Below are 23,974 nucleotides of genomic sequence, written 5' to 3' on the forward strand. Positions count from 1 at the left end.
GCAATGGGGTTTCCCACAAACCATATTTCTGCCGAAGTAAACACCTCCCCATTCCAAATGCATATCGTCTTACTCTAGACTCTAGAGCAGTGGTTCTCAACCTTCTGATCTTGGCGGACCCCTTTTGCTGCTGTCAAAGCAGTGGCGGACCCCTGAAGTTTAAGCAAACTAAGGGTTCTGAGACTGCACTTAAATGTTTCTTTGCTTAGTTTTACTTAATAGTCTTGGTGCACAACTGCGCTATTCATTCAAAATAACATCAAACTATGCGGATATTTTTACTTAAAATCACTGTATCCAGCTGTCTTCTCGTATAATCCGCAATCTAGTGCATCACAATAGGCCTTCCCTGCGGGTGATAAATCTCAATAAGCTTTTGTATTGTCCCATCACAATAGGCAATTAAGCAAATGTTCAAGCCTATTTCAAAAAGCAATGATAAACAGCAAAAAATTTTTAAAAACTCGTACTTTATGTTGCAAATTTCGAAGTTCTCACGGACCAACTGAAAACGTTTCGCGGACCCCCAGGGGTCCGCGGACCACCGGTTGAGAACCACTGCTCTAGAGTAAGAAAGTCATACTTTCAACCATTCGAATGGGAAAATATTACCGCACTTTCACCCATTTCAAAGGGTTGAAAGCAGACGAATCGGGTCCATTTTGGGCAAGTTGAAAAGGCGTAGGGATTTTGGAACCAGTTTTTAAAAGCTCTTGCCCGCCTATTCATCAATGCAATAATAGGCCTCGCTACTAATTAAAACTTCTTTCTATCTAACAAAATTTATCTTTCCTTTGTATTGAATAATATAAAGAACACAAAAACAATAATTGTTTCTGTCGTCTGTTAGCGATTACTTGTACGCAAGCACACTGCCTTAAATGGCACTTACGCTACTTTGCAGTAAATGAAAAATGCCATAAACAAGCAGAGAATTTCAAAAAGTAAACGGTTGTTTAACAAGCAAAAGTTGTTGTAACGTTGAAGCGATTATAGGCCCTACGCAACACCAGCTTTGTTTATCAAAACAACTAGGCAAAACATAAAATAGCCGGGTTATATGGCGTTACAAGATTGCTGTATGCGGCGTTTTAAAAACTTCCCCGTAAATTGTCAGCGGCTGGTCGTATGAATTTGAGAATACATTTTATCTCGAGGCGTTTTTAAAGTATTTTAAAATTTTTGCGCTCCGCGCATTTTGGCGGCGTTGTCAATCGCCCGAATTTCAAACCAAACTTTCAAAAAACTCTCACCACCCCTGGACAAAAGGTTGCTGTATATACCACGATACGTGTCATTACTGGTATGAAACAATTTAGTGCGTACCATTAGAAAATATTCTGCAGGCACCCTTGCTTCATATTTCAACCCAGCTCTGCTGGTAACTCACGATTTAGACAGAAACATCCGTTGTGGGTTGAATCGTCCGTAGGTTGAAGGATCAGGAGTTGAATCGTCGGTGTGTTGAATCGTCTGACCACCCCTGAATACTGATTTAGAAATAGCCAATTGCTAAATTTTAACGTTATAAGCTTGTGCTGATATTAATCACGCACAACGCATTTATCCTAGCGCAAGTTAAAATCAAAAACCCATACGTTATCTCATTGAAGACCCAACTTGTTTGGCTATAGGTTAATAGACCTACTGTAAATGTTTCACGATTTAGATTTTGTTAGAAGAACATTTTTATAACGTCTGACGTTATTATTAAAATATATAACTTATGCTGCAGAATCAGAGTTTATAGATAAAAAACAGAAGACTATTTGAGGGCCTACATCATGCCCACATGGGAAAAAACATATGCTTAGCTATGGCGCTGTTGGAATGAAATCGACAAATACACAAAAAGTCGTCTTTTTTGTGCTATTACTCTGTGTTGTAATGACTCGAGTCACGTTTTTTCAATGGCTCGACTTAACTTGAGTCAAAGGTTCTAAATGAGTTGATTTGACTCCACTCGAGTCAAAGTCTAAAATGACTCGAGTCATGTTATTGTGCTAATTGTCATAATTAACCCTTATTCCTACGGAATTGTCGTGCAGATTTGATGATTTATAATGTTATTAGAGTCATATTTCGTGTGTTTATCAACAAGCGTTGTGCTATCTTTTGGTCGTGTTTAGCAGAGATACTATGAAAGAACCGTCGGTAACGGTACCGGTCCTTGGCAAAAAATGTACCGACGGTTCCGGTACTCGGTATTGTTTTACAAAAGTAGTTCGGTACTTTGTCTGTTCTCGGTACCGGTACTATGAAAGCAGTCGGTACTATGAAAGAACCGTCGGTAACGGTACCGGTCCTTGGCAAAAAATGTACCGACGGTTCCGGTACTCGGTATTGTTTTACAAAAGTAGTTCGGTACTTTGTCTGTTCTCGGTACCGGTACTTTTCGTGTAAAAGATGCTGCAGCAAATGCAATATTTGCCGCTAGTGTACCCCGGTAAAGGTTACTCCAGATCAAAACATATGAGACGTTACTCGTTCACAACTTTACTAGACATTTCTAGATTAACAAAAATCAACAGATGCTACAGTTGGTATTAAGCATTAATTAACATGTGTTTTTGAACACATACTTGTTAAAATTTTGAACTAATCACGCGAAAAGTACCGAGTACCGGGACTGACTGAAATTTCTTGAAAAGAATAATTCGGTACAGACAAGAGATTCGGTAATTTTTTTCAAAAGTACTGACGGTATCGGTACTGAAAAAGTACCGCGGTACAGTAATTCGATACTATAGTACCGCGGTACTGCCCACCTATATGGTGTTTAGTATATGCTACCCGGTTTTGATTACTTCCGAATTACGTCATTCGTACTACAGCGCTTAACGCGTTAGTTCTGACATTGTCAGTCTGATATTACAGTCTACCGAATGCAGCTTTATTCTGTGCTCTGGAAACAGTTACTGTTTCGTTGAGAACCAATGTATGTCAACATTCAAGACAAGACTTTTTGCGCATTTTGGGCGGGATGAAAAAACACGGAGATTAATGGCCCAGCTTCTACAAACTTTTACCCCTTCCCCCCCTCTACGTAATCCTAGATACGCCAGCACTGGTTAAGACAAGTCTCTGAAAATAGGGAGTTTAGTCATTACAAATCTGACATTAAGTTTAAAAAGATTGTGAGAACTTAATACTTTATAAAATTATTCAGATCGTTTAATTTATTCTAGTGCTCATATTATTATTCTTGATATAAAAACGCGTCCTCCAATATTCTTGTATTACTATTCACAAATTCCAACATGTAGTTAGAAGCAAAGCAATTTTCTTAAGCTGGATATCACATCACTGACATATTTTTAATAATCCAACGCATGCAGGCAGGGGTACGGGAACCGTGCCCTCCGTGCATCTTTTTGTGCACCTTCATGCCAAAATCCCACTACAGTAGATCTTATCAGACCCCTAGTTATATGGAAATCTTTAAACCGGTTCAACATAATTTTATATTCTGCCACCACTAGCGTATTTAAGGGGATATTGAGCCATTGCCTTCTCACAAAACCAATTTTATTGGGCCATTGGTTTGTTACGTCACAAACAGAAAAGTCAATTGCAAGAAACTTCTTTCAGGTTAAAAGTGAAATGCGAAAGCGCCAAAGGGGCAAATTTACAATAATAAAAGCAGTTAGAAAAGCGCGTTTCACCAGGCCAGCCCGGCTTATATAGAAATATAAATAATGAATTTCAAATAAATGTAACGATTAAGGACAACAGGTTCACATGCACTGAAAATAAGCAGATGGTTTTTCATTAACAGAAGAAGATTCACAGTTTTGCTTAGATTCAGCAAGTGTTCTACCAGGAAATTCCTTAAACGGACGACGGCGCGAAACTTTGTTTTTACGTCTACGCGATCGCCTCGAAAGGTTGTTGGAAGTGTGAACGTATCCTCCGCGGTTGAAATGGTCAACCTCATTACTGGGGTTAACAGCGTTAAACATCGATGCGTAGTCGTTTGATGTTCGAGGAGGTGTCGTCGTGAAGTTACAACGTGGTCCGTCAAGTGTATCTATGTCGTTTAAGCTCGAACTGTTCGTTGTGTGCCTGATTGTAAGATACAGGAAGAGATTTTCTGCTTGGGCAAGTCGGCTGCCTCCGCACAAATATTCAACACAAGCATATTGGTTTTCAATGTTATTGCCGGTAGAGTAAGGCTTGAGCATTACATGCCGCCACCCTAGCATAGTCACACCATTCGGACCAGCGGTTTTGTTACGATAAGTGACCGCTTCGATAACGCTCTGGTGGATATTCCAGGTTGAGCGATATGTAAAAGTAGGGTTAATCAAAACTTGTACTTTAACGTGACAGTATCTGGGATAGTTTGAACCACGTTCAGCCCACTTTGTGGTCTGGGGGCTAGCCATTCCAAACGTAAAAATAACGCGATTACGATAGTTAGATCTTGAGAGGACGCTTCCATCTTGTGCGTTACCTTCGCCGCGAAAGATGTACGTTTGGTAGGATGGTCTTGTGTTGCGGCAGTCTTCTTGGTTGTGAAAGTACGCTTGATGCTTTGTCAAATTTGAGTCCATATGTGACGAAGTGTCCAGCACTCTCGATATTGAAGCGATTTTGGAAGAGTTATATCCGATGGAGCGATATTCCTTTACGTGACCCATATTGCTAGCCGGAGCCTCAGGCTCCAGCATTACAAGCTCGTTTCCAACTCGTGATGCTTGCAACATGCCGGTATCGTGGCAACCCACGGGCAGACAGATGCCATTGGTGTTGGTGCGCGAAGTTGTGATATCTTCGACGTAAGAAGAAAACGTTATCTTTTCAATTCTATTCTTGCTGTTATCAAAACTTGATCCCAGTGTTGCAATCGACTCGTCTGCAGTCCTTGCTGAAAAGGCGATTTTCACATTTGGCACTGTCTTATTGTTGGCATCAAGAACTCTTGCTCTTAAATAACACGGTGGATCTGCGATTCCCAAGGCCCATGGTGTGTTTAGCCGGAAAAGTTTGGCTGTTGTAATAAGCACCTAGAAATGACATTTATGATATCACAAATACGAAAGAAATTATTATTCTGCAGTGTGAAATTTTACATCCTATCGCATAAATTATTATACGGTCAAAGTAATGACAAAATTTAAAGTTTATATATCATGTATACTTTACTTTGTCCCGTCGAGGTACAATGTCAAGTGGTTGGCCAGTTTCCCGCCAATAACCAGTGAAATCATCCAATAACCAAGGCTTAAGATTCATTTTCACTCCACTTGTTGTCAAACTAAGTGAGGCATACCTTCCCGGTATCATGCCTAAGGGTCGTCGGAAGCGATTGTACAACGATATGCATAAAACCACTGCGGATTTCAAATAAACTGGTGTTAAAATTGCAAAATCAGCGAGCAAATCAATAGATTTTGGGAACAATTGAAATCGGTTTGCTTTATTCGGAAGTTTGAATTTTGCATTTTATAAGGTTTTATCATTGTTACTGAGGGAACAAGAATAAAAAATGAATAATTTATCAAATAGAATTCAAAAGAAGAAATTATTACAATTGGAATTAGTGATTAAAACTAAAAAGCAAGCAGTTCAATGACATACATGCACGACTGAGACTGACATTTCATGTAGGCCAACAAGCAAACTAATATTTATCTGTAAAAGCATATATATAATAAAATACATATATGTAAAAGAAATCATGCAAACCTGCTGGTGAAAGCAACAGCTCTTCCCCCGTAACGCTGATTGCTTTCGGGCCTCCAGGGAGAAGACTTTCATCACCATTGTGGATCATGCTCCTTTTGTCTGCTATAGATATTAACGCCGCAACGACACCTCTGTATGGATCCAAATGTCTGTTTGAGATGAGAGAATTTGGGGGAATGGTCAAGCGCATTCGATTTGCAAATCCATCCGAATGTCTGGAGAGACAATTAGGTTTAACGTGCAATGCATAGTCCTTTCGATTAAAACGTCAAAATCAATTGATTTTATACAAAATTGTTTTCCTCATAAAATATAACTAAAACACGTACCTGAAGATGTACTGCAATCCTTCGGTAGCGTTAAATCTCAAGGTTACTTTACAAGGCCTCATTGTTAACGAGTGGATTGTGGATTCGCCAGGCACAACAAGAAGATTTTCCACTGTGGTGGAAAGCTTTCGAATCATCTCATCCGTAAATTTTACAGTTATATGACGTGTTTCCAAGGAAAGATTTGGTATTCGAAAACGAAAGGAACCGGCGTTTGTTGTATAGCCAACTGTGCGTCCTTGATAGGTAATCTTGACATGTTTCGCAGGTTGTCCTGTCATGGAATAGTTTTATATATACTCCATTACGACTCCGATAGATGACGAACATTTTAAACAATCGACCTACATGATCTATCGATATGGCAAGTAACTAATATAACCTATATGAGTACATAGTAACCGTACAACCTATACAAAGTATGCAAGCAACATGACCAAATCGTATATGAACAATGAAGCCTGGGGCACACTAGATACCTGTTTCAGAAGATCTAATGACTCCTTCCACAACGGTGGTGCGCTCTGCACAAACTGCGCAGGCGCACTCCCGCACAACAGTAACTAGGAATGTGGTAGTATAAAAAGAATGATGACACCTCACAGGAACAGGTTCCGTCACTGACGGTTGGCAGCAGTGAGTAGTTGGACTACATTTTGATCCTCGTCTTCTACGGGATGGCGGAACGTAACAAGGTTGATCAACACAGCGTCCAAGGTTGATAACGTTTTCTAAAGAATAAGAAAAGATAATTGAAAAGCATCTTTCTAGCGACATCTACGGCTACGGCTATGTAGGGCGGGGCCTCACACTCGTAGGGTTCAGAAATTAAAAGTTACGGAATTTACCAGGTCTACCATTACGAAGTACATAGCAACCATCTGGCAAGTGAACGTAGTTGAAGGCAGGATGAGGATCGCATGAAGTTATCGTTGAATCTATGAAAAAATATCAGTTCCTGAAAGTAACTTGAACAATTCTAGAAAGCTTTCATGAGTTTTTTAATTCAATGGTATCTTTTAACTTTTCACCCTACACTCACGTTCTCTTTAAACTGTTCGAGCAAAGTTTCTTACCGACGATTGTTAAAGCTGCAGGGTTAGACATATGAGATCCGTGAGAGTTCACTGCTTTACATGAATATAAACCAATGTCCCTTTCAGAAGTGTTTCGTATGACCAAAGTTGTGTTTTGACCGTTATGAGTTTCGCCGTTTTCAATCTTCAAGTTGGAAGCGAAGTGATTGAGAAAGATTTTCACTCCATTTTTATACCACTCTACAACTGGTGCGGGAATCCCAGCAACAGCACAACACATTGCTACTGAATGCCCAAATGGTACAACCTTTAAAGCATATACGAACTTCGTGATAAATCATTAACCCCTTCTGGCTAAGAATGTCTGTCTGAAATATGTTATCGTCATATGTTATCAACAATAACCTATAGGCTACTACCTATGAATAATTAGTTGCTTACGTCATAGCGTTCTTATACCTGAGATTGAGGCCCACGTTTTACTGATGCCGGATAATCGCACAAAATGCTGTTGAAGAAGCACTGCCAGCCCCCGCTTCGACAAATACTGAAAATAATAGGCGTAACTCAACGTTGAGAGCAATAAAGGTGCTAATATCAAAAGATGACAGAACCGGCCAATTTCTGAATTGTATTTTTTCACACATTGTTGATTTTTTAACATAAACTTGTAGTATTTTACCATTTACGGCAGTTTCTGTTGTGCCTAGCTCCATGTTCAAACGTCATTCCATTAAATGTGCATGGGCAAGCAAGCAGTGAAATACATCGACCTTTGTGCAGCACTTTTTCTGGTGGACAATAACATCCAGCAACACACGCATCGTTTGCTAGGCAAATTTTTCCGTCTCTGACGTCACTCGGACAGAATTTCACGCATGTAGATCCACATTCCTGGTACACCATTCCGCCAGTGCAGTTTATTGCTGTTAAATAAATGCGTTACAAATTTGGCAACTTTGTTTCAAACAACAGTAAGATTGCATTAAAGTAAGATCTGCACAAAACTACCATCACCATAGACAGTGAGCGTGAATTACACATGTGCTGACAACCAACAAAATGTAAAAATTAACTTTTGTTTACTATATAAAAATAAAACAGGAATGTTTTTTAAGATTGGTAGCCTAAATGGGGTATAGAATAGATAGAATAAATTTGACCTTTTCGGATTGACGTTATCTAAGCTCACAAAGCGTTTAGTATACGAATAACAGAATGAGTAATCAAGTATTAGGCATTTTTCGGGTTGTTTATTGGCTTCTTGCAAATACTTATCGAAGAAGTACAAGTGTGTCGGCGGGGACTTTAAAAGAGAAAAAACACGCAACGAAAGGACTTATGAAAGGTCCAAAGAAAGCAGCGTTTTCTTGGAAAATGCCCGCAAATGGCTTCGAGTTAAGATTTTTGTGTGATTAATTGCAGTGGTAAAAGCCAACAAAAACACTTCTTCAAACATGGAAGTAATATTTCTTCACAACAATCAATAATGCTGCTAGTAACATTTTTTAAAGTTCATCAGTGCGTATATGACAAGGAGCTAATCCTTATTAATTAGTAATGCCAATAAACTCGTAGACGCGCCAAGTGCTTGTGATCAACTAGCAAAGGCGCCTTTGTGCCAATGATTCCGGTTTAAGTTTACGACCGGCCCCGGGCAAACGGATGTCACGTTCAAGCCCTTTCATTGTTCTCCAACTACAATTAAACGGTTGACAGTATTTTGAACATCAGCAGTCTTTTGTATTAGGTATTCACATACGCCTATTCATCATTGTAAAAGTATCAATGCGAAAATCTAACGACGATATCCGAAAAGTTTACCGAATTTACACGCAACATATTACTGTTTATTATCTCACAAGATAAAATCGGAGAGATTGAACTTACGGCAGATTGCACTCGATCTCCAGTTAAGCACAACGCCATGGCGAAGACATTTTTCGGAATAGGCGGCCAGGGCAGTGCAAAAATACATGTTTGTATCCTGTGATCCAATACACAAAAATGTAAAATAGACATAAAATGTAAAATAGACATCCTGACCACGGAATGTGGTTTATTTATCAGTGCAAAACAATAGATGTAATTGATCTTCCTATAGATACAGGTATAGGGTCTATCACATAAATAAACGGATAACGACGAATTTAGCCACAGAGCTAATTTAAAAAAACTTCTATACACTGCTGGTATCATCAAATATTGATGTGGACGAGTTGCGTTTGATGCGCTGGATAAAACTATAAATTGCGCCAAGTTTTAAGATTCCAAATGATTATCAAATTACTGTCAGTATTTCGAAAATCTTTGCAAAATTTTAAATAAATTTATATGTAACTCTTCTTCAACAAAATTAATTATATTATTATTGAGTAACCTGAATTGATGTACTGCAAATATCCCGCATACAGTTAGAAAGGAATGTGCTTGGCGTGGTTACAGTGTGGCATTCTCCGAATATGTTTCTATTCAAGAGGTGAAAGCAAGCTCCCTGTGCTCTTTTCAGCAGTGTGGGATCCCGTGAGCAGGGATTTCTCAGTGAGCTCACCGCTGAGCAACTGAATAGATAAAAATAAACCAAAGAAATTATTTGATGGAACTAACTGACCTATATCATGAGTAATACAAAACGTAATAAGCAAGGGAAACACCGTTCAAAAGCTATCAACTAGAAATATAAATCATCAAGAATATAACGTTCATGAGAATAGTGTAACCTGTAATTAGCATTTCCATCTTTGAGAGCCCAGCTTTGTCCAAATTCAAGATCGGACTCCAGAAGTCTTCCTCTTGGGCTCAATTTGTCGTCATTTTCGTTGTTGTTAAAATTACCACACAATCCTCGTGTCCTGCCGTAATACCGACGAGACACAATTACGTAGAGCCGATGTGGTGTTGCCCATCTTATCTCTAGTTTGTCGGTCACGCGCAAAACTATATAGAGGCCGATCTAAACAAAAATAGGCTGCTTAAAACAGCAAAATTATACAGAGTAATGGAAGTAGTTAACATTTTTTGATATTACTGTAACATGTGTTACTTTTATAGGTTAAAAGCAGTCACAGTTTCTCATGCCATAGAACCAAATACCTTTGCTACAGATAGTGCGCCATTAGACGACAGAAAAGGAAGAGTCTGAAGAACCCCGTTAAAATGTACAGTGTGATCCACCTCGATGTCCACAACTCCAGTGACAGTGGAAAATCCTAAAACCGTTGTAATCTTCCGCACACAGCTAAGCCGAGAACCGCATCCAACATTAAATTGAACAATCTAAACAAAATAATTGATGCCAGTGGCATGACAAAATTTTTATTAACATATACACTATCGACATATCAATATGCGTCGAAAACATCTTAATTCATTTAACATTTTTGGATATATTTCCCTCAAATGATTTTAACTTTTTATTAATAATAATTATAATTAGCTTAATTCATATATTTTGCAACAAGTTGTCAGTAATTGGAAGAGTTCTTAAATAATATTATGCAAAGGTACTCTTTATTGTGAAACAGTATTGTAAATAACAGACTGGTTCTTTAGCCAACACGAAATTTCATGATACAGTGAACAACAAGCGACATGACGAACCATCTAAAACTATCTACGCTGCATGTATCTACCATAAATACTGATATTTTTGAACTAGAGTGATGCAACTAAACTTTCAGCTTTTATCGCAAAATAATCCTGTAATCATTTTACCTCACAGGCATTTAGCGACGTTCAATCAATGTCGAAAAATCAGTCTGACGTGTTTACCTTGAAGTCCTTACCAGCCGCCGATAAAATGTAGCTGCAGTCACCTTGAAAATTAAAGTTTCTCCCATCAAAAGTGGTATAATGTGGGTCGCCATAGCTCGAGCATACACCTGACCAAAAAGAATAATCGTGGCTTTATTGAGTCGCGTGCTGTGGGGTCGCTTCACTTTGCGCTTGACTATAAATAAATCAAAAATAGTCTTGCGATGCGCAGACTGTAAATATACAAACGTCATTACATCACGCATAATATAAAGTACAACGGCCTTTCAGTTTGGAAATAATTTTCGGTAAATCGTGCGTTTTTTTTTTGAAAGCTTTTTACACAAGCTTATTGAAATATAGCATTTTATTAAAGTCTGTTTTAAGTCTTTATATAATTTCCAAAGCAAATTATGAGTGGCAGTAAAGTATGGCTAATAAATAATATATGACTGATTGTCGTTAACGTTCAATCTAACATTATCTCTAAAAATATGTGGTTGGAAATATACTTGGGAAATGGTATAGGCTTGACATTCTTTATAAAATTTTACTGATGTGTTATTTCTTTCTGTAACATTTTTATAAGGAAAAAGATCCAAAAAATCTGAGAAATAATTCAGATAAGTTAGTTAACACTAGAAAGATTGAAATTTTGATTTACCTAGAACGAGGGAGGGTGTCATTTTGACACCCATGTACTTTGGAGTCCGTTTTTATTTAACATAACAATACAAACAAGTCAAACATCACTAAACAAGTGACATATAATGCCAAAATGTGCCAGTATACTTCATTTGCAGCCTTTGCACACACGCTGTATACTGGGAGTGCATTTTCCACATATAGAGTTTTCACATTTGTGGCATCTGCCAACAGATCGGTTCTTTTTGCAGTTTCGAGTTGGTGGTGGTTGATCTCCACTAGCAACTGTTTATTCTGTAGACCAGGGGTTCTTAAACTTTTTGGCACACGCCCCCCTTGACGGTACCTAAAAATTTCGCGCCCCACCTCATTGCAAAATAAAAAAGCATTAAACAAAACAACAATTTATTTTCAATTAACTTTCATTAATATGAAGGATGTAGTTGTTTTTGGTAAACCTAACGTTTAATTCGATGCTTTGTAGAAGATAATGCACATCTAAGGTCGGCTTCACAGTCAAGTTTGTTCCTAGGTTTTGTCTTTATATTCATGAAGATGACGCTGCAAACGACTTGGTCTCAAAACGTCGTTGCTTAGCTTTTCTAAGCGTATCACGCATTGCGGTACGACTTTTCGGTTCACTGTGGTATCTATAAAGCCATACTTCAGATAATTTTGGTCATACTTTCTCTTTTTTCCACTCATTTTGTGTCAATACAATTAGTTTAATTACTAAAATACCTGGTTATTAAATCAATACTAAAATTAAGTTTTACTTGATAATATTGACATTACTATTTTTATTATGTGTGGCCGACACTGCACACAAATTTTCAATCGTTAATGACTCGAAAATTATACGTCGTAAACTGATCGGATATTTACAGGCTAGTAGCAAAAACATCAGGCTTCCTGTATACATCAAAATTGTAAAACTAAAGAAAATGCATTTAGTGTAAATTTAGTATTTCTACAAGTGATACATTTGTGAAAGTTTTTCTTGTTACGCCGCCCCCCGCTGTGAGAAAAAACAGGTCACCGCGAAAAGAGAACACAAGAGAACAGTAGTTAGTCGAGCTAGGAGTGCTTGAATGAGTAAACGAAAACAATACGCTTCAATGCGGAGAAACACCAAAGATTATGACGTAACAATTGACGTATTTCAGAATCCAAATCTCAAAAATACAATTGCCATCGTGACACACTTTAAAATTTTAGTAAAAATGAACCTATAGCGAAAGTCAAAAAAGCATGTTTAGACATAGCTCATATATTAGACAGTTTGTCATCTCTCGCGCCCCCCTTGTGAATGTTACACGCCCCCCAAGGGGGGCGCGCCCCCCAGTTTAAGAACCACTGCTGTAGACTGTAGAGCGAGGCATTGAGGAACTTTTTACAGAGAGCGACCAAGTTCTTCCGCCAAGTTTTGCAGAAATAGATTTCCTTATACAGGACCCAGAGAAAGAAAAGAAAAGACCTAAAGAAAAACTAAACAAGTCGGCCAAACTACCTCGTCTGCAGATGCAGTGAACAAAAACTGCACTATTCACTACAAATTCCATCTGTATTCTATACCTCGTTTGCAGCCGAATGCATACTACGTGAGAAATTCACTGTAATTGCGGATTTTGCGCCAGGAAGACCTACAGTAAGCCTACGCTTCATGTACGAAACAAAAGCCTGGGAAGCAAGGATGTCGAGACAATTGATCTTTGATGATGAAACAATGCATTTATGACAGACAAGGAATTTTAGATTGTTATATCACAAAAATATTTGAGATTCATAGCTTTGGTGGGACCTGTTTGTGCATCGTACAATAGGGTGTCAAAATGACACCTTCCAACGTTCCAAGTAAACAACACAGATTAGGGCACGTTTTGCACTCCAAACAAAAAATGGTTAAAGTCCTGCATTAAGCTCATTAAAGCATTAAAAGTCACAAAAAAAGCGGTTCTACAGTAAACGACTTTGGGTTTAGTTGGCACAACTTTATTTTTCAAAAGGTGTCAAAATGACACCCTCCGTCGTTCTAGTGTTAAATATAGTTAAGCTGTAGCTAAGAGACCTTTAAAACAATATTTTTACAACAGGCTATGCTTGTTGTTATTTGTAAGCTTTAAAAGTTCACATTTTAAGTTTTGGGCCAAAACTTTAGTTTTACTAAGTTTGGCATATTCCTGATCATTAGAAACCTATTTGTAAGCTACGTACTAAGTTTCCAACAAATAATAAAAAAGTTTGACACTTTTTATGAACACATCCAAACGTTTGTGAAATGTATTAATTTTAGTGAACTTTCAACGTTTGCAAAGAGTTTTTAGGTCTAACTATGCTGATAAAAATCTTTCAATATAGTTTCAAAAAGTTTCTTAGAACAATAACAGTGAAATGTTTAGGTTCAAGAGATTCCACTCGTAATCAAATTTCGTGGGGCAAATCGACTGCTACGCAAATTAACAGATGATTCCTAACGTCGACATATTCAATAGGTGTAAACCAGTTTAAGGTATGTCATAAATTAAAAGTTTATTTGCTATGTTACCTGGACAAAAATGAGTGTTGCACTTTTTCATAGCAGAAAACTTGCCGTGGCACGTTTTCTGATTTGGAGGAACTCCTGTACACTTTCGAACTTTGCTGGTGAAACCTCCACCGCATGAGGCGCTACAAGGTGACCACAAAGACCAAGGCAACATTTTTCCTTTGAAAAGTTCGTGTTTAAGTATAAAAAAATCGATATAATACGCTAAAATTGGCAAGGATTACGAATTTTTAAAAAGGTGTAAATAATAAATATCAATTCGAATAGGACCATTTAAAGCGAAAAAACGAACAAAACTTTTACGCATGTTGTTGGTATGACCTTTGACACATTGTCGTAACGGGGGGTCTTATCCCTAAATATTACAAATAAAACGACTTTCCTTTCTCTGGAAACGGTAAATAAGCTGTCGTGCACATTTAAGCATTGCATGACAGAAACAGCTTTAATAGCTTGAATGACTATCACACTGCGTGTTGTGGAAACACAACAAGAGCGACCGAATGCATAGGGGCAAAGCTGTGACAAGAAGACAAGAAAGAAAACCCTTAAAGTTTGCGTAGAAAGCTTTTACTATGATGATTCAATAATTAACTCAAGCATTTTACTCATGACTTTTTTCATTATTTTACAATCCTATGGAGTTTAACAATCCATGCACACTTGACGTGATTGCGACAAGCTTGCACTTGCTAGAGAAGTTTTACAATTCTATCATCGATCTTGACTGTCGCCCCAGGTGCAATTGCAGTCTTTTCCTATCGACATCAAGAAACATCGACATAAAAGCCCGCAAAAAAACAAACCAGAACTGTCGGATTAGGTCCGTTGTCTCAAATAAAAGAAGTATTGTTTTGATTTTTGCAGGTGGCGAAAATGCAACAGCCTGCTTATTTCAAGAGAATGTCACGGCCGAAAACCGTGCTTAAGCGGTCTGTTATACCTTGACGTCTATAAAACATGACGACGGTTTTTGTTATATTTGGATAAAGCATATAGGTCACATATTGTGACAGCTCACCTTTGATCATAAGACGGCCTTTTGCTTTTACCTCGTTGGTTGCCGTGGTAACCATGCAACTATACGAGCCAGCGTCGTTTCGGTTGGCTCTTCTAATAACCAATTTATGGCGCCTTTTTATGATTTTCTTTCCGTCACCAACCAGGAGTGAACCATTTTTGTACCAGCTGATGGTTGTCTCCGGTCCATGGTTGATCACCTTTTACAACGAGAAAATTATTATCATAAAGTTATTCAATTATTATCTTAAAGTTTCAATTTCACAAGAAAAGCTGATGTACCAAACCTTGCAAGCAAACGTGGCAGTTTGTCCTGGCTTCACGCATCTGTCGCGTGGCTTTTTCTTGAACGCCAACATGCTGTTTGGTGGTGGCAATTTGACAACAATAAGCCTGACCGTTTGCTCGGTGCGACCAGCGCTATTGATAGCGATACATGTGTACTCTCCAGCGTCGCTGCCATTAACCTTTAAAAACAACTTTTAAGTCTTAAAAAGCTCTTTAAAAGGAACATTTTTATTCAAAGATCGTCCACAGTGCAAAAACGCTGGAACATATAGACAAAAGTCTTGTTGTAAAAGTATATGTCAGGTAATACAAAAAAAAACTTTGTAACATAACCTGTATGAATACCTCCAAGCATGCACGAAAGCGACACTACTAATCTGTTTTTATTTGCCACATAAAGGGATCACGAGTGAGCAGTGAAAACAGAAGCGAAAAGCAAAAATAAAAGCTATTTCCAATACAGTTGTATGACGACCACTCGACCAGTACAGGCAACGGTGGTATAGGCCTAACCGATTTTGTTGGAAATTGAACATAAAATCGAAAAGCATACATTAATAGCTTAACTCACTTTCTTGATCTTGAGACGAGTTACACGGGAAGAAATTGTAAAATACCGAAGAATTGCTCTGGGTTTACGCCAAACAACCATTGGCGTCGGAATTCCGGAAACGACGCAATCCATCGAGGTGACAGGATCCCTGATGATGGTTTATCGAGTTACAGGGTTTAGTACGCAACTTCTTAAATTAAATTGCATACGTTCTCTTAAGATTTTAAATGTAATCCTTAAAAAATGATAATTTGAGTGTGATATCAAAAATAGCCACAAGGAAATTAAAAAACCCATTGTCCAATACACTTTGATTGGATCTAAACTAGAGATCTGGACAACAGACACGATTGTCTGAGACCAGCCAACACGTGTGTAAACTAAGCCGCTGTAAATACAAATCAAGACGCAAACGTTGATGCATCGTAAACTAACAGGTTTTGAATTCCCACAGCTGGTGCGTGTAAAAATAACCTCTACTTACCCGAGCGTGGCGGTAACGGTAGGTGGCAATGACGTAATAACAGGCGGAGAGGTCACAGAAACGTACGCAGTGGCGTTGGCAGACCAACCGTCCGCCTGACCATTCGCTACGCAGGTGTACTGGCCGCCTTGGGATGCGGACACGTTGTAAAGAGAAAGTATCGAAATTCTTCTTCCATTTCGGAAAACTGCGTGTTTCAACAAAACATATCATATTTGCTTGTCAAAAGTTCATTTTCGCTTGTCATCTCGGCTAATCCTATCCAAAGATGAGCTTGTAATACGATAATTCCATCCACGTGGTAATGTTTGCGCTAGTCACTCTGGACTAATTGTGGATAATTGCGGAGCACGTTTTCAAGGAAATTGTATGTACAGTAAAGCCCATGGGCATATTTTACATCAAAAGGAAAATCTTTACGTGTAAAATATGTAAACCATATAGCGCAAGCGGATAATGCATTTCACGCCTTTAAAGCTTTAGTGTCAAAATGAAAAAGTGGCCTATTAAGCAATCATTTATCAAGATTTCCTTATACTCACTTATGCGGTGAGATACACCAGGTGGGAAATACCATTCAATATTTGGAAGCGGATTGCCGCTGACACCGCAAGTCAAGTTAACGCTGCCTCCGATCTCAACCGTTTTGTTTCTTGGTGTTCGCGTGAGACTTGCCACAGCGTAGCACTTCCACTTTCCCGTAACACATGTGCTTTTTACAAAACATAAAAATGTCGTTTTAGGGTCACTGTCGGTAAATAATGACAAAAATGAAAAATAACCGGTAAGGGACAAACATACCAAAACACTATTGCTTCTTTGAAGTATATGATATTTACAGGTATTAACCAAACAAACGCATCACAGGTGATTTTTATTTTATGTTATTTAACTTACCAGATTTCGTTATTTATTGTTACTTCAGCATTCATCGAGTAACGTTTGGTGCCAAGCCTGCAGGGGCAAGTAGCCGGAGAAATACACTGACCACGATGATAGACCTGACCGGGTGGACAGTGGCAGCCTTTGAGACAGGTCGCAGAACATCCTTGTTGTGCGAAGGAGAAACGGCTTTCACACGTTGGTTCACAGCTCGGTCCACAGTTCATAAACACCCGACCACCAGAGCATTCTAAAACGTCAATTTCAATTACACTCGAAATCTTAAAGTGCTAACTAGATGCAGCTTTTTGATGATGGAACGATTATAAATCGGGCAAGCAGTTCTTATCGCGCTATTACGATATCAATGGTATTAGTGGTGACAGCACTCCCTATTTACTGCAGGATAGCGCGTAAAAAGGTTTAATTCACTCAGGCCTATATAGCACAAGCGCTTTTAATAGACAAACATAAAAACAAAGCCGTAACAGCCACATATAAACGGGCGTTTAACAAGACACGGACAAGCGTTATAAAAAACATCGTAGACAGATCTATCGACAGGTTTCAATCAAATTGCATCGAAAGAACCCGCTTTGACTCCCGTAGGAAATTCGGCATTTATGTTCTACTTTTGGCAAGAGTTCAAAGAAAGTTTTGTTCCCTCGTGTCAATTAACAACTCGGGTTTATCTGAAGAAATGGAAATATCGGACTGGAATTGAAAAAAAACGATTGATTTATCTTACCTTGGCGAGATACGTTTGCAATAGTGAAGCATTGCTTTGGTAAACCTCTATTTGCTCCATCCGTTACAATAACAGAGCGAAATGTGACCTGTAAAAATCGTGAATTTAAGGTATTTTACTCGTCTCTAGCCATCGGGATATCAAGTGATAAAATCTTAGAAAGCTCCTACAACGTCTAAAAACTTCCGGTAAGGAGATTAATCCAAATAAGCCGTAAACACAAAAACAAGATAGAAAACTTGGCAAAATTTAACCGTTATGGATTTCCTGAAAGCAAAAAAAATCAAGTTGAATCAATTTGCCGCGTGTGTCGTTAACATATTTCTCTAAGTAGCTTATAACTATATCTATTTCATCGCCTTAGGTAAATTTTTAATACGCATAATAGACTACGCTTACAGTTCCTATGCTTTTTCTTGATACCACTTGAAAGTTTTAACAATTAATTTCATTTGATTATTAGAAACAAAAATAAAAACTTTATAAATACTTTAACGACACATGCCCTAACATTCTAAACATTTGTATAGTTTATTTCGAGTTATTTATTCCGACCGATGCAATTGGTGAAAATCTTTCCCACCTTAATCATTTCTATAAGCGGTAAACGTCGTTGAACGGTAAGCCCGACGTTAATTTGCTTCAAAAATCACCGGTTTAAATCAACATTTTTAAAACGGTATTCCATGAGGACCATGATAGTACAATACTCTACACCACAGACGACAAGTAACCTGTTGATAAGAAACGATTTCACCGACAAACTACGTTTTAAAAGTTGGAGGCTTTGCTGCGTTTATTTGCGCTATTTAGCAAAAACCTGCTGGCATCAAGCATGTAGCGTAACACGATGCACTTTTTAACGCTTTCATACAAGCGTTAAAAGTGTAGCAGATATGATCACTGAAATGCAAAACGCTTTTTACAATTGGTTTAAGACTGGACATTTTTCAAATCTGCTTTATCTAGGACCATTAATTATATACAGAGGAATTCGGTTGATAGATCCATGATCCCATAGCAAAGGACAACCAATCGCGTACTAAATACAAATCGCTTGGAAGGCGAATATTATATCTACTCATTTCACATTATAAAAGCTCCATTTATTACATCCAGCCAACGCTTAGCTTTAATACAACCACTTTCGATTCCACAAGCAGGAAAACTGTTCTTTTGAAATAATGGCCTAGTGTGAACAAAAGAGTAATCGAGTAGATAATGACCATTTCAGAATGTAGATGATCATACCAGAAAGACATTTCCACCTAAACAAACCAAAGTTGCTTTGTTTTCTGCGTTGAATAAATACACTGCACTGTACATTGAACGCATTTCTACTTTTATAGAAAGTTGTTCAGTTCCAGTTTTAGGAAAATCGATTATTACAACCACCGCTTATAACATCCAAAATCATTTTGTCCTAAGGAGGATGTATTAACCGAAATCTACTGTATTACAACCGATCGGATTTTACTCATCATACTTGTCAAACGGTATTTTCGCACACGCTCTGAAATAACTTTAATATTGTCATAGTTTTTTAAGCGCCTATTTCTAATTTTATCACCTGAAGACGTAAGTTTATTGCTTGGTAACTGAAGCAAATGCTTCGATAAAGAGTGTTTTATGTTGCTTTATGGCTGACTAGGCGCTAATATTTAAATTAATTCAGATCTATAGGATTTGTTATGTGATTTGTTTTGTTAATTTTTTTAATATTTAAAAATTTGTTACCCTGTAAGCTGAAGGTAAAGATATTTGTTTTGAAACGTTGTCCTGGATGAAATTGTCACAGCGTTGTATACACTATTAATGGCAACAGTGCATATTAAATCTTAATATAAATGCACAGAATAAAATAAGAACAATGGTGGCCCTACCTGTACTGGCATTTTAACCTTGTTTCTATGTTGCAAAAGTCGGTATACCCTGAATCCAGAGCTTGGAAATGTTCGATTGTGCTGTACCCGGAATGAACCGGAATGACTGCAATTCACCCAATAATCAATGCTGTTAGCTTTGAAGTCGATTTGTACCGCCAACCTAAGAAAATAATTCATTAACCAAAATTTTTCTTTGTGTTTACCACGGTAAGTTTGTTGCCCAGTAAAGCTCAAAAAGCACCTGCTGCTAATTAGTGGTTAACTTTGCTGTATATAGACAGAGGGAGACAAGAAGTTTTTGCGTATTGATGTTAACATCAAACTCGTTTTGGCCGTAACAAAAGTTAAACGATCTTATCTATGTACGTTTACTATTCTATATTATTCATCTTCAAAAACTACTTATAAACACCTAGAAAATATAATTACTTTAAAGTAATTATACGCAAATAATTACACTATGAACGGTATAGTATAGACATTGGCAGCTCAAATCGACGTTACGTGATTATGCAGTTCTCGATTCTTATCAGACAATAAAGGCCGCAACAGGTGCGGAAAAGACAGAGTATAGTAAAATAAAAATAAACACAGAAATGCTAAAATTCCAAAAGCCGGCTCATTCCAATAGTCGCACTATTTTTAAAGACACGTATACATTTAATTGCGTTAAGCTCACAGTTCAAGAAATTCAGTTGGCCGCATTCTAATCCAATATATATCAATCTGTTTGACAAATGCGATTTAACGGATTTATAAGCAATTTTCTCATCCATCAACCCAGTTGGTGGTCCGCAATAAAAAATATCACTAGCAAAGTGCAGGTTAACACGCTGGGTACTTTCATTAGGTACAATCAAAACTGACCGGTCACAGTTCTCCCGTAGAGTGCGTTCTTTTATAGAACCGATGGTGAAAGCCACAAAAAACGTCTGGCAGCAAAAAACAAGTAGACGGCAAATCAAAATGCTAGCACCGCGTGAACCAAAAACCGCATTCGGCCAATAATAGCAGCAAATTAAATTTCATCACATTTCAATAGGCTATTATGATTTGTGGCTTTAAGACGTTAAGCTTGGGTCAGATAGCAAACCAACCGAAATTTAGCGAAACATTTGGCGTGAAAAAGAAATCCTTCAACCGTAGAAAGTGAGGTTGAACAAAATATGTAAAATCTTCCGGTGAGGGCACACCCATAAATTCAGAAAATAAATACTGGGATTAAACCGTTCATTTCCACAACATAGATACAAAAGAATAAGTTTTAGGGCAATTTCCCGTGTCTTTAGAATATACTACTACGGCACTACCATATACGGTATTTTACATTTAAACTTTAGAAAATGTCGCATACATAAAAATCAATACACAAAATATCGTTCACTAACTTGTGCCAATTTCCAAGAGTAAGACCACTGTGTGGTAAGGCTACAATAAATTTTCTCTTGGAAGCTGCAACAGCGTTTTTATATTCGAGACGTAGAGCAAATCGATTTTGTATTGCTCGGGAATACAGACCAAACCATGATGTGGATTCGGCCTCCATATCTCGATACCTTCTTCCTAGTACGCCGGCGTCTGTTTCGGAACTCCCGGTGTCAAATTCATCACTTTCAAGGGAACGACCAGTAATAAGGTACCTGCGCAAAGTAACAAACTGTCTGGTGTTACGTTTCACAACGGATTGGTTCCGGGTGATGTATGGGAAGCTTTAGACACAGCGAAATAAAGCTGCGGATTACTGAAACTACGTTAATTGGATTAGGTAAGATCAGGGTCGTACGTTGGGGTGAAGATTAAGTGTTCATCCTATTTGATATAGGCGACTGTTGTAACAGGTGCATACAAACCAACCCGCTGCCCGACGTATTTTCGACTCGAAGCTCCATTTCAAATCCAATATGTTCTCCGGTAATGACTCGCTTCAGCTGAACCGTACCATTTGATGGCATCTGCGGGATGCGTTGATAACGCAAGATTCTCCTGGGAAGATTTGAGTGTAGTCTAATTCCTTTTAGGTGCAGTCTCCTGCTGTGAGAAGCGCTGCCTGAATACCCGGGCCTGGCATGATAACGGTCTTGACGTAAACCAGGGCTTGACTGGAGGTACCGTGATGAGACTAGCCATAATAAATTAAAGCCTTCGGATCGATTCCTTGTTCTTTGTGTGGATGACGGAATACTGCTTATTGATGGAAGCACAACATGGTTTTCCGCACCAGTTGTTCCCTGGTTTGATATCGCGTCACTTTCCCGCAAAGTGTTTAAGTCAAGTAAAGTGGTGGAATGATCGCCAACTGAATCTGAAAAAACACAATAAATTATTTCTAATTAGCTTAATGGGTGGGTTGGGTAAACAACAGATTCAAGGTTAAAGTTTATGGTTCTTTCAACAGTTTAAAGGTTATAGTGTCTGTCACCGCATTTAAACTACTGGAACAGCGGTTGCATTAAAGCAACATAGCACAGGTGGACATATTTATTAAAATAACAATCCGAGACACTTTCACGCCTTCCGTATGAGTCATGGATTTTTTCGTGTGAGCTCGCATGTCTGGGAACATTTTCGGCTCAGAAACTCATAGATATTTTAACCTTACAAACTTAAACAAAATAGTATTAGAATATTGACGTGTAGTGCGCCCATTACTATACATTAATCATCCAGCCATTAAAAAAACTTAATCCACAAACAATTTTGCTTAATCGCTTGACCTAATGTTACAATTTTATTTCGCCATAACATAAACTCAGAAACAAACAAAACATCATAAAAAAACTACTTATTTGAAATTCATCAAACCTTTAAATGTAAAAGAATTGTGCTCATATCGACTGACTAACTTCATAATACTGGTACATACTTGTTATCAATGAGTGAACCAAAGCCGGCAAAATGGAAAAGATTAAAATGCTTTGACCTCGTCTGTGCCCAAACTGAACTTGATTTTTCCGTTTGAAGGACATTTTATTTGTACCAGAAAGCACCATCGCTACACGTCAATGCACAGTGCTTGCTATCTTTGAAACAGTGTCATTTTCTCTACAACTGTAACGAGAGAAACAGAGCGATACTGTAATAAAGGTATCCATACAGAGTAATAATTGTACCTGAACTCGGATGTCTGTAGCGAAGGTGATAATTTCTCTAATCGCTCTCATTTCTACTGATTAAATATTATGTTAAATGACAAAAATCACTGTTGCACAATAATTAGCCGATATACCTATTACAACACCATTACAAAAGTAGCTTAACGTTAACAACGTTCTAGCTTCTGTTTCTGATCTCTGGCTTTCTTCCAGTATACAACGATTTGTCGCCGGGAAAGAAGTATGATAAAGGGATCGTGGTCGGAGAAATTTTATATTCATTTGACTTTGACCTTGTGAACTTTGCTGAGATGAAAACGTTATACCTGATGTTGTCTAACGTAAATACCAAAATGCGATAATCGGCAGCAAGTGATTTATCACTCGTCGAACCCCTACCATCCTTGCTTTGTTCTTCCTCAGCCATCAAACCAAAACTCCGCTATCGTAGAGATACGTACGCAATTCTCCGTAACTCAGACCACCATGAAAGTCCGAACAAGCAGCTTTCTCGTTAGGGTTGAGTGACTCAGGCGACTGCATATGTCACTGCTGCCGTAAATGGGGCTTTGCTTAACAAACATATGTTTATGAGCCCCTAGCAAATTATTTGGATTAAATTGCCTACAAAGCAAACTATAGCCGAAATCACACATTTCTGTTCTTTGTAACTGTACAGGAAATACGCGAACGACTTGTCATGGTAATAGCCAGAGTACAATTAAACTGCCCGGGCCAAAATCGACAGACGTCCGCCACAATCATCTGTTTCTGTGCATTTCTAGTCAAAACAATAGCTAAACTAGACTGTTGTCAAAGTTCTGCCTCTGTCTTATTTTGGTGAAGTTAAAACTAAAGCATTTGTGACCTGAGGAAGTATACTCTCTGTGGTACCTCAAAGAAATTGTCATTCTCAAGGTTTTGCCAAAAATGGCAAGCTTAAACGTTCGGAGCGGAAGCAATGCTGCTAATTTTGTAGGAGCAATAATTACACGATGATCGACACACGAGCATTATCTCT

At 38.1% G+C, this 23,974-nt stretch overlaps 1 protein-coding gene across 2 annotated transcripts; it reads right to left on the reverse strand.

Moving 5' to 3' along the window:
- Positions 1–3,227: 3,227 nt before the first annotated feature.
- Positions 3,228–22,904, reverse strand: LOC143462268 (uncharacterized). 2 transcript variants are annotated; one of them, XM_076960356.1, is made up of 26 exons: positions 22,725–22,904; positions 21,716–22,163; positions 21,250–21,501; positions 19,859–20,021; positions 17,976–18,063; positions 17,243–17,477; positions 16,888–17,057; positions 16,346–16,532; positions 15,880–16,009; positions 15,308–15,487; positions 15,022–15,220; positions 14,001–14,159; positions 10,829–10,872; positions 10,151–10,333; positions 9,778–10,010; positions 9,438–9,618; positions 8,948–9,044; positions 7,740–7,983; positions 7,517–7,604; positions 7,097–7,364; positions 6,869–6,958; positions 6,500–6,751; positions 6,021–6,294; positions 5,692–5,906; positions 5,149–5,336; positions 3,228–5,009 (listed from the first exon to the last, which is right to left on the reverse strand). In XM_076960356.1, the coding sequence occupies exons 1-26, from the start codon at positions 22,849–22,851 to the stop codon at positions 3,738–3,740; spliced, it is 5,967 nt and encodes a 1,988-aa protein (XP_076816471.1). In that variant the 5' UTR covers positions 22,852–22,904; the 3' UTR covers positions 3,228–3,737. The 2 variants fall into 2 exon arrangements, with proteins under 2 accessions (XP_076816471.1, XP_076816470.1); XM_076960355.1 differs by having other exon boundaries at positions 10,829–10,938.
- Positions 22,905–23,974: the final 1,070 nt, after the last annotated feature.

Source organism: Clavelina lepadiformis, chromosome 6 (assembly GCF_947623445.1).
Source record: "Clavelina lepadiformis chromosome 6, kaClaLepa1.1, whole genome shotgun sequence".
In the NCBI taxonomy this organism is placed as follows: domain Eukaryota; kingdom Metazoa; phylum Chordata; class Ascidiacea; order Aplousobranchia; family Clavelinidae; genus Clavelina; species Clavelina lepadiformis.

Bases quoted from the DNA above. Each gene is read 5' to 3' on its own strand.
- LOC143462268 (XM_076960355.1), bottom strand. From the start codon at position 22,851: ATGGTGCTTTCTGGTACAAATAAAATGTCCTTCAAACGGAAAAATCAA. The intron at 22,164-22,724 runs GTATGTACCAGT...GTGTTTTTTCAG, and splicing joins GGTTCACTCATTGATAACAA to ATTCAGTTGGCGATCATTCC. The intron at 16,533-16,887 runs GTGAGTATAAGG...TGAAACACGCAG, and splicing joins TGGTGTATCTCACCGCATAA to TTTTCCGAAATGGAAGAAGA.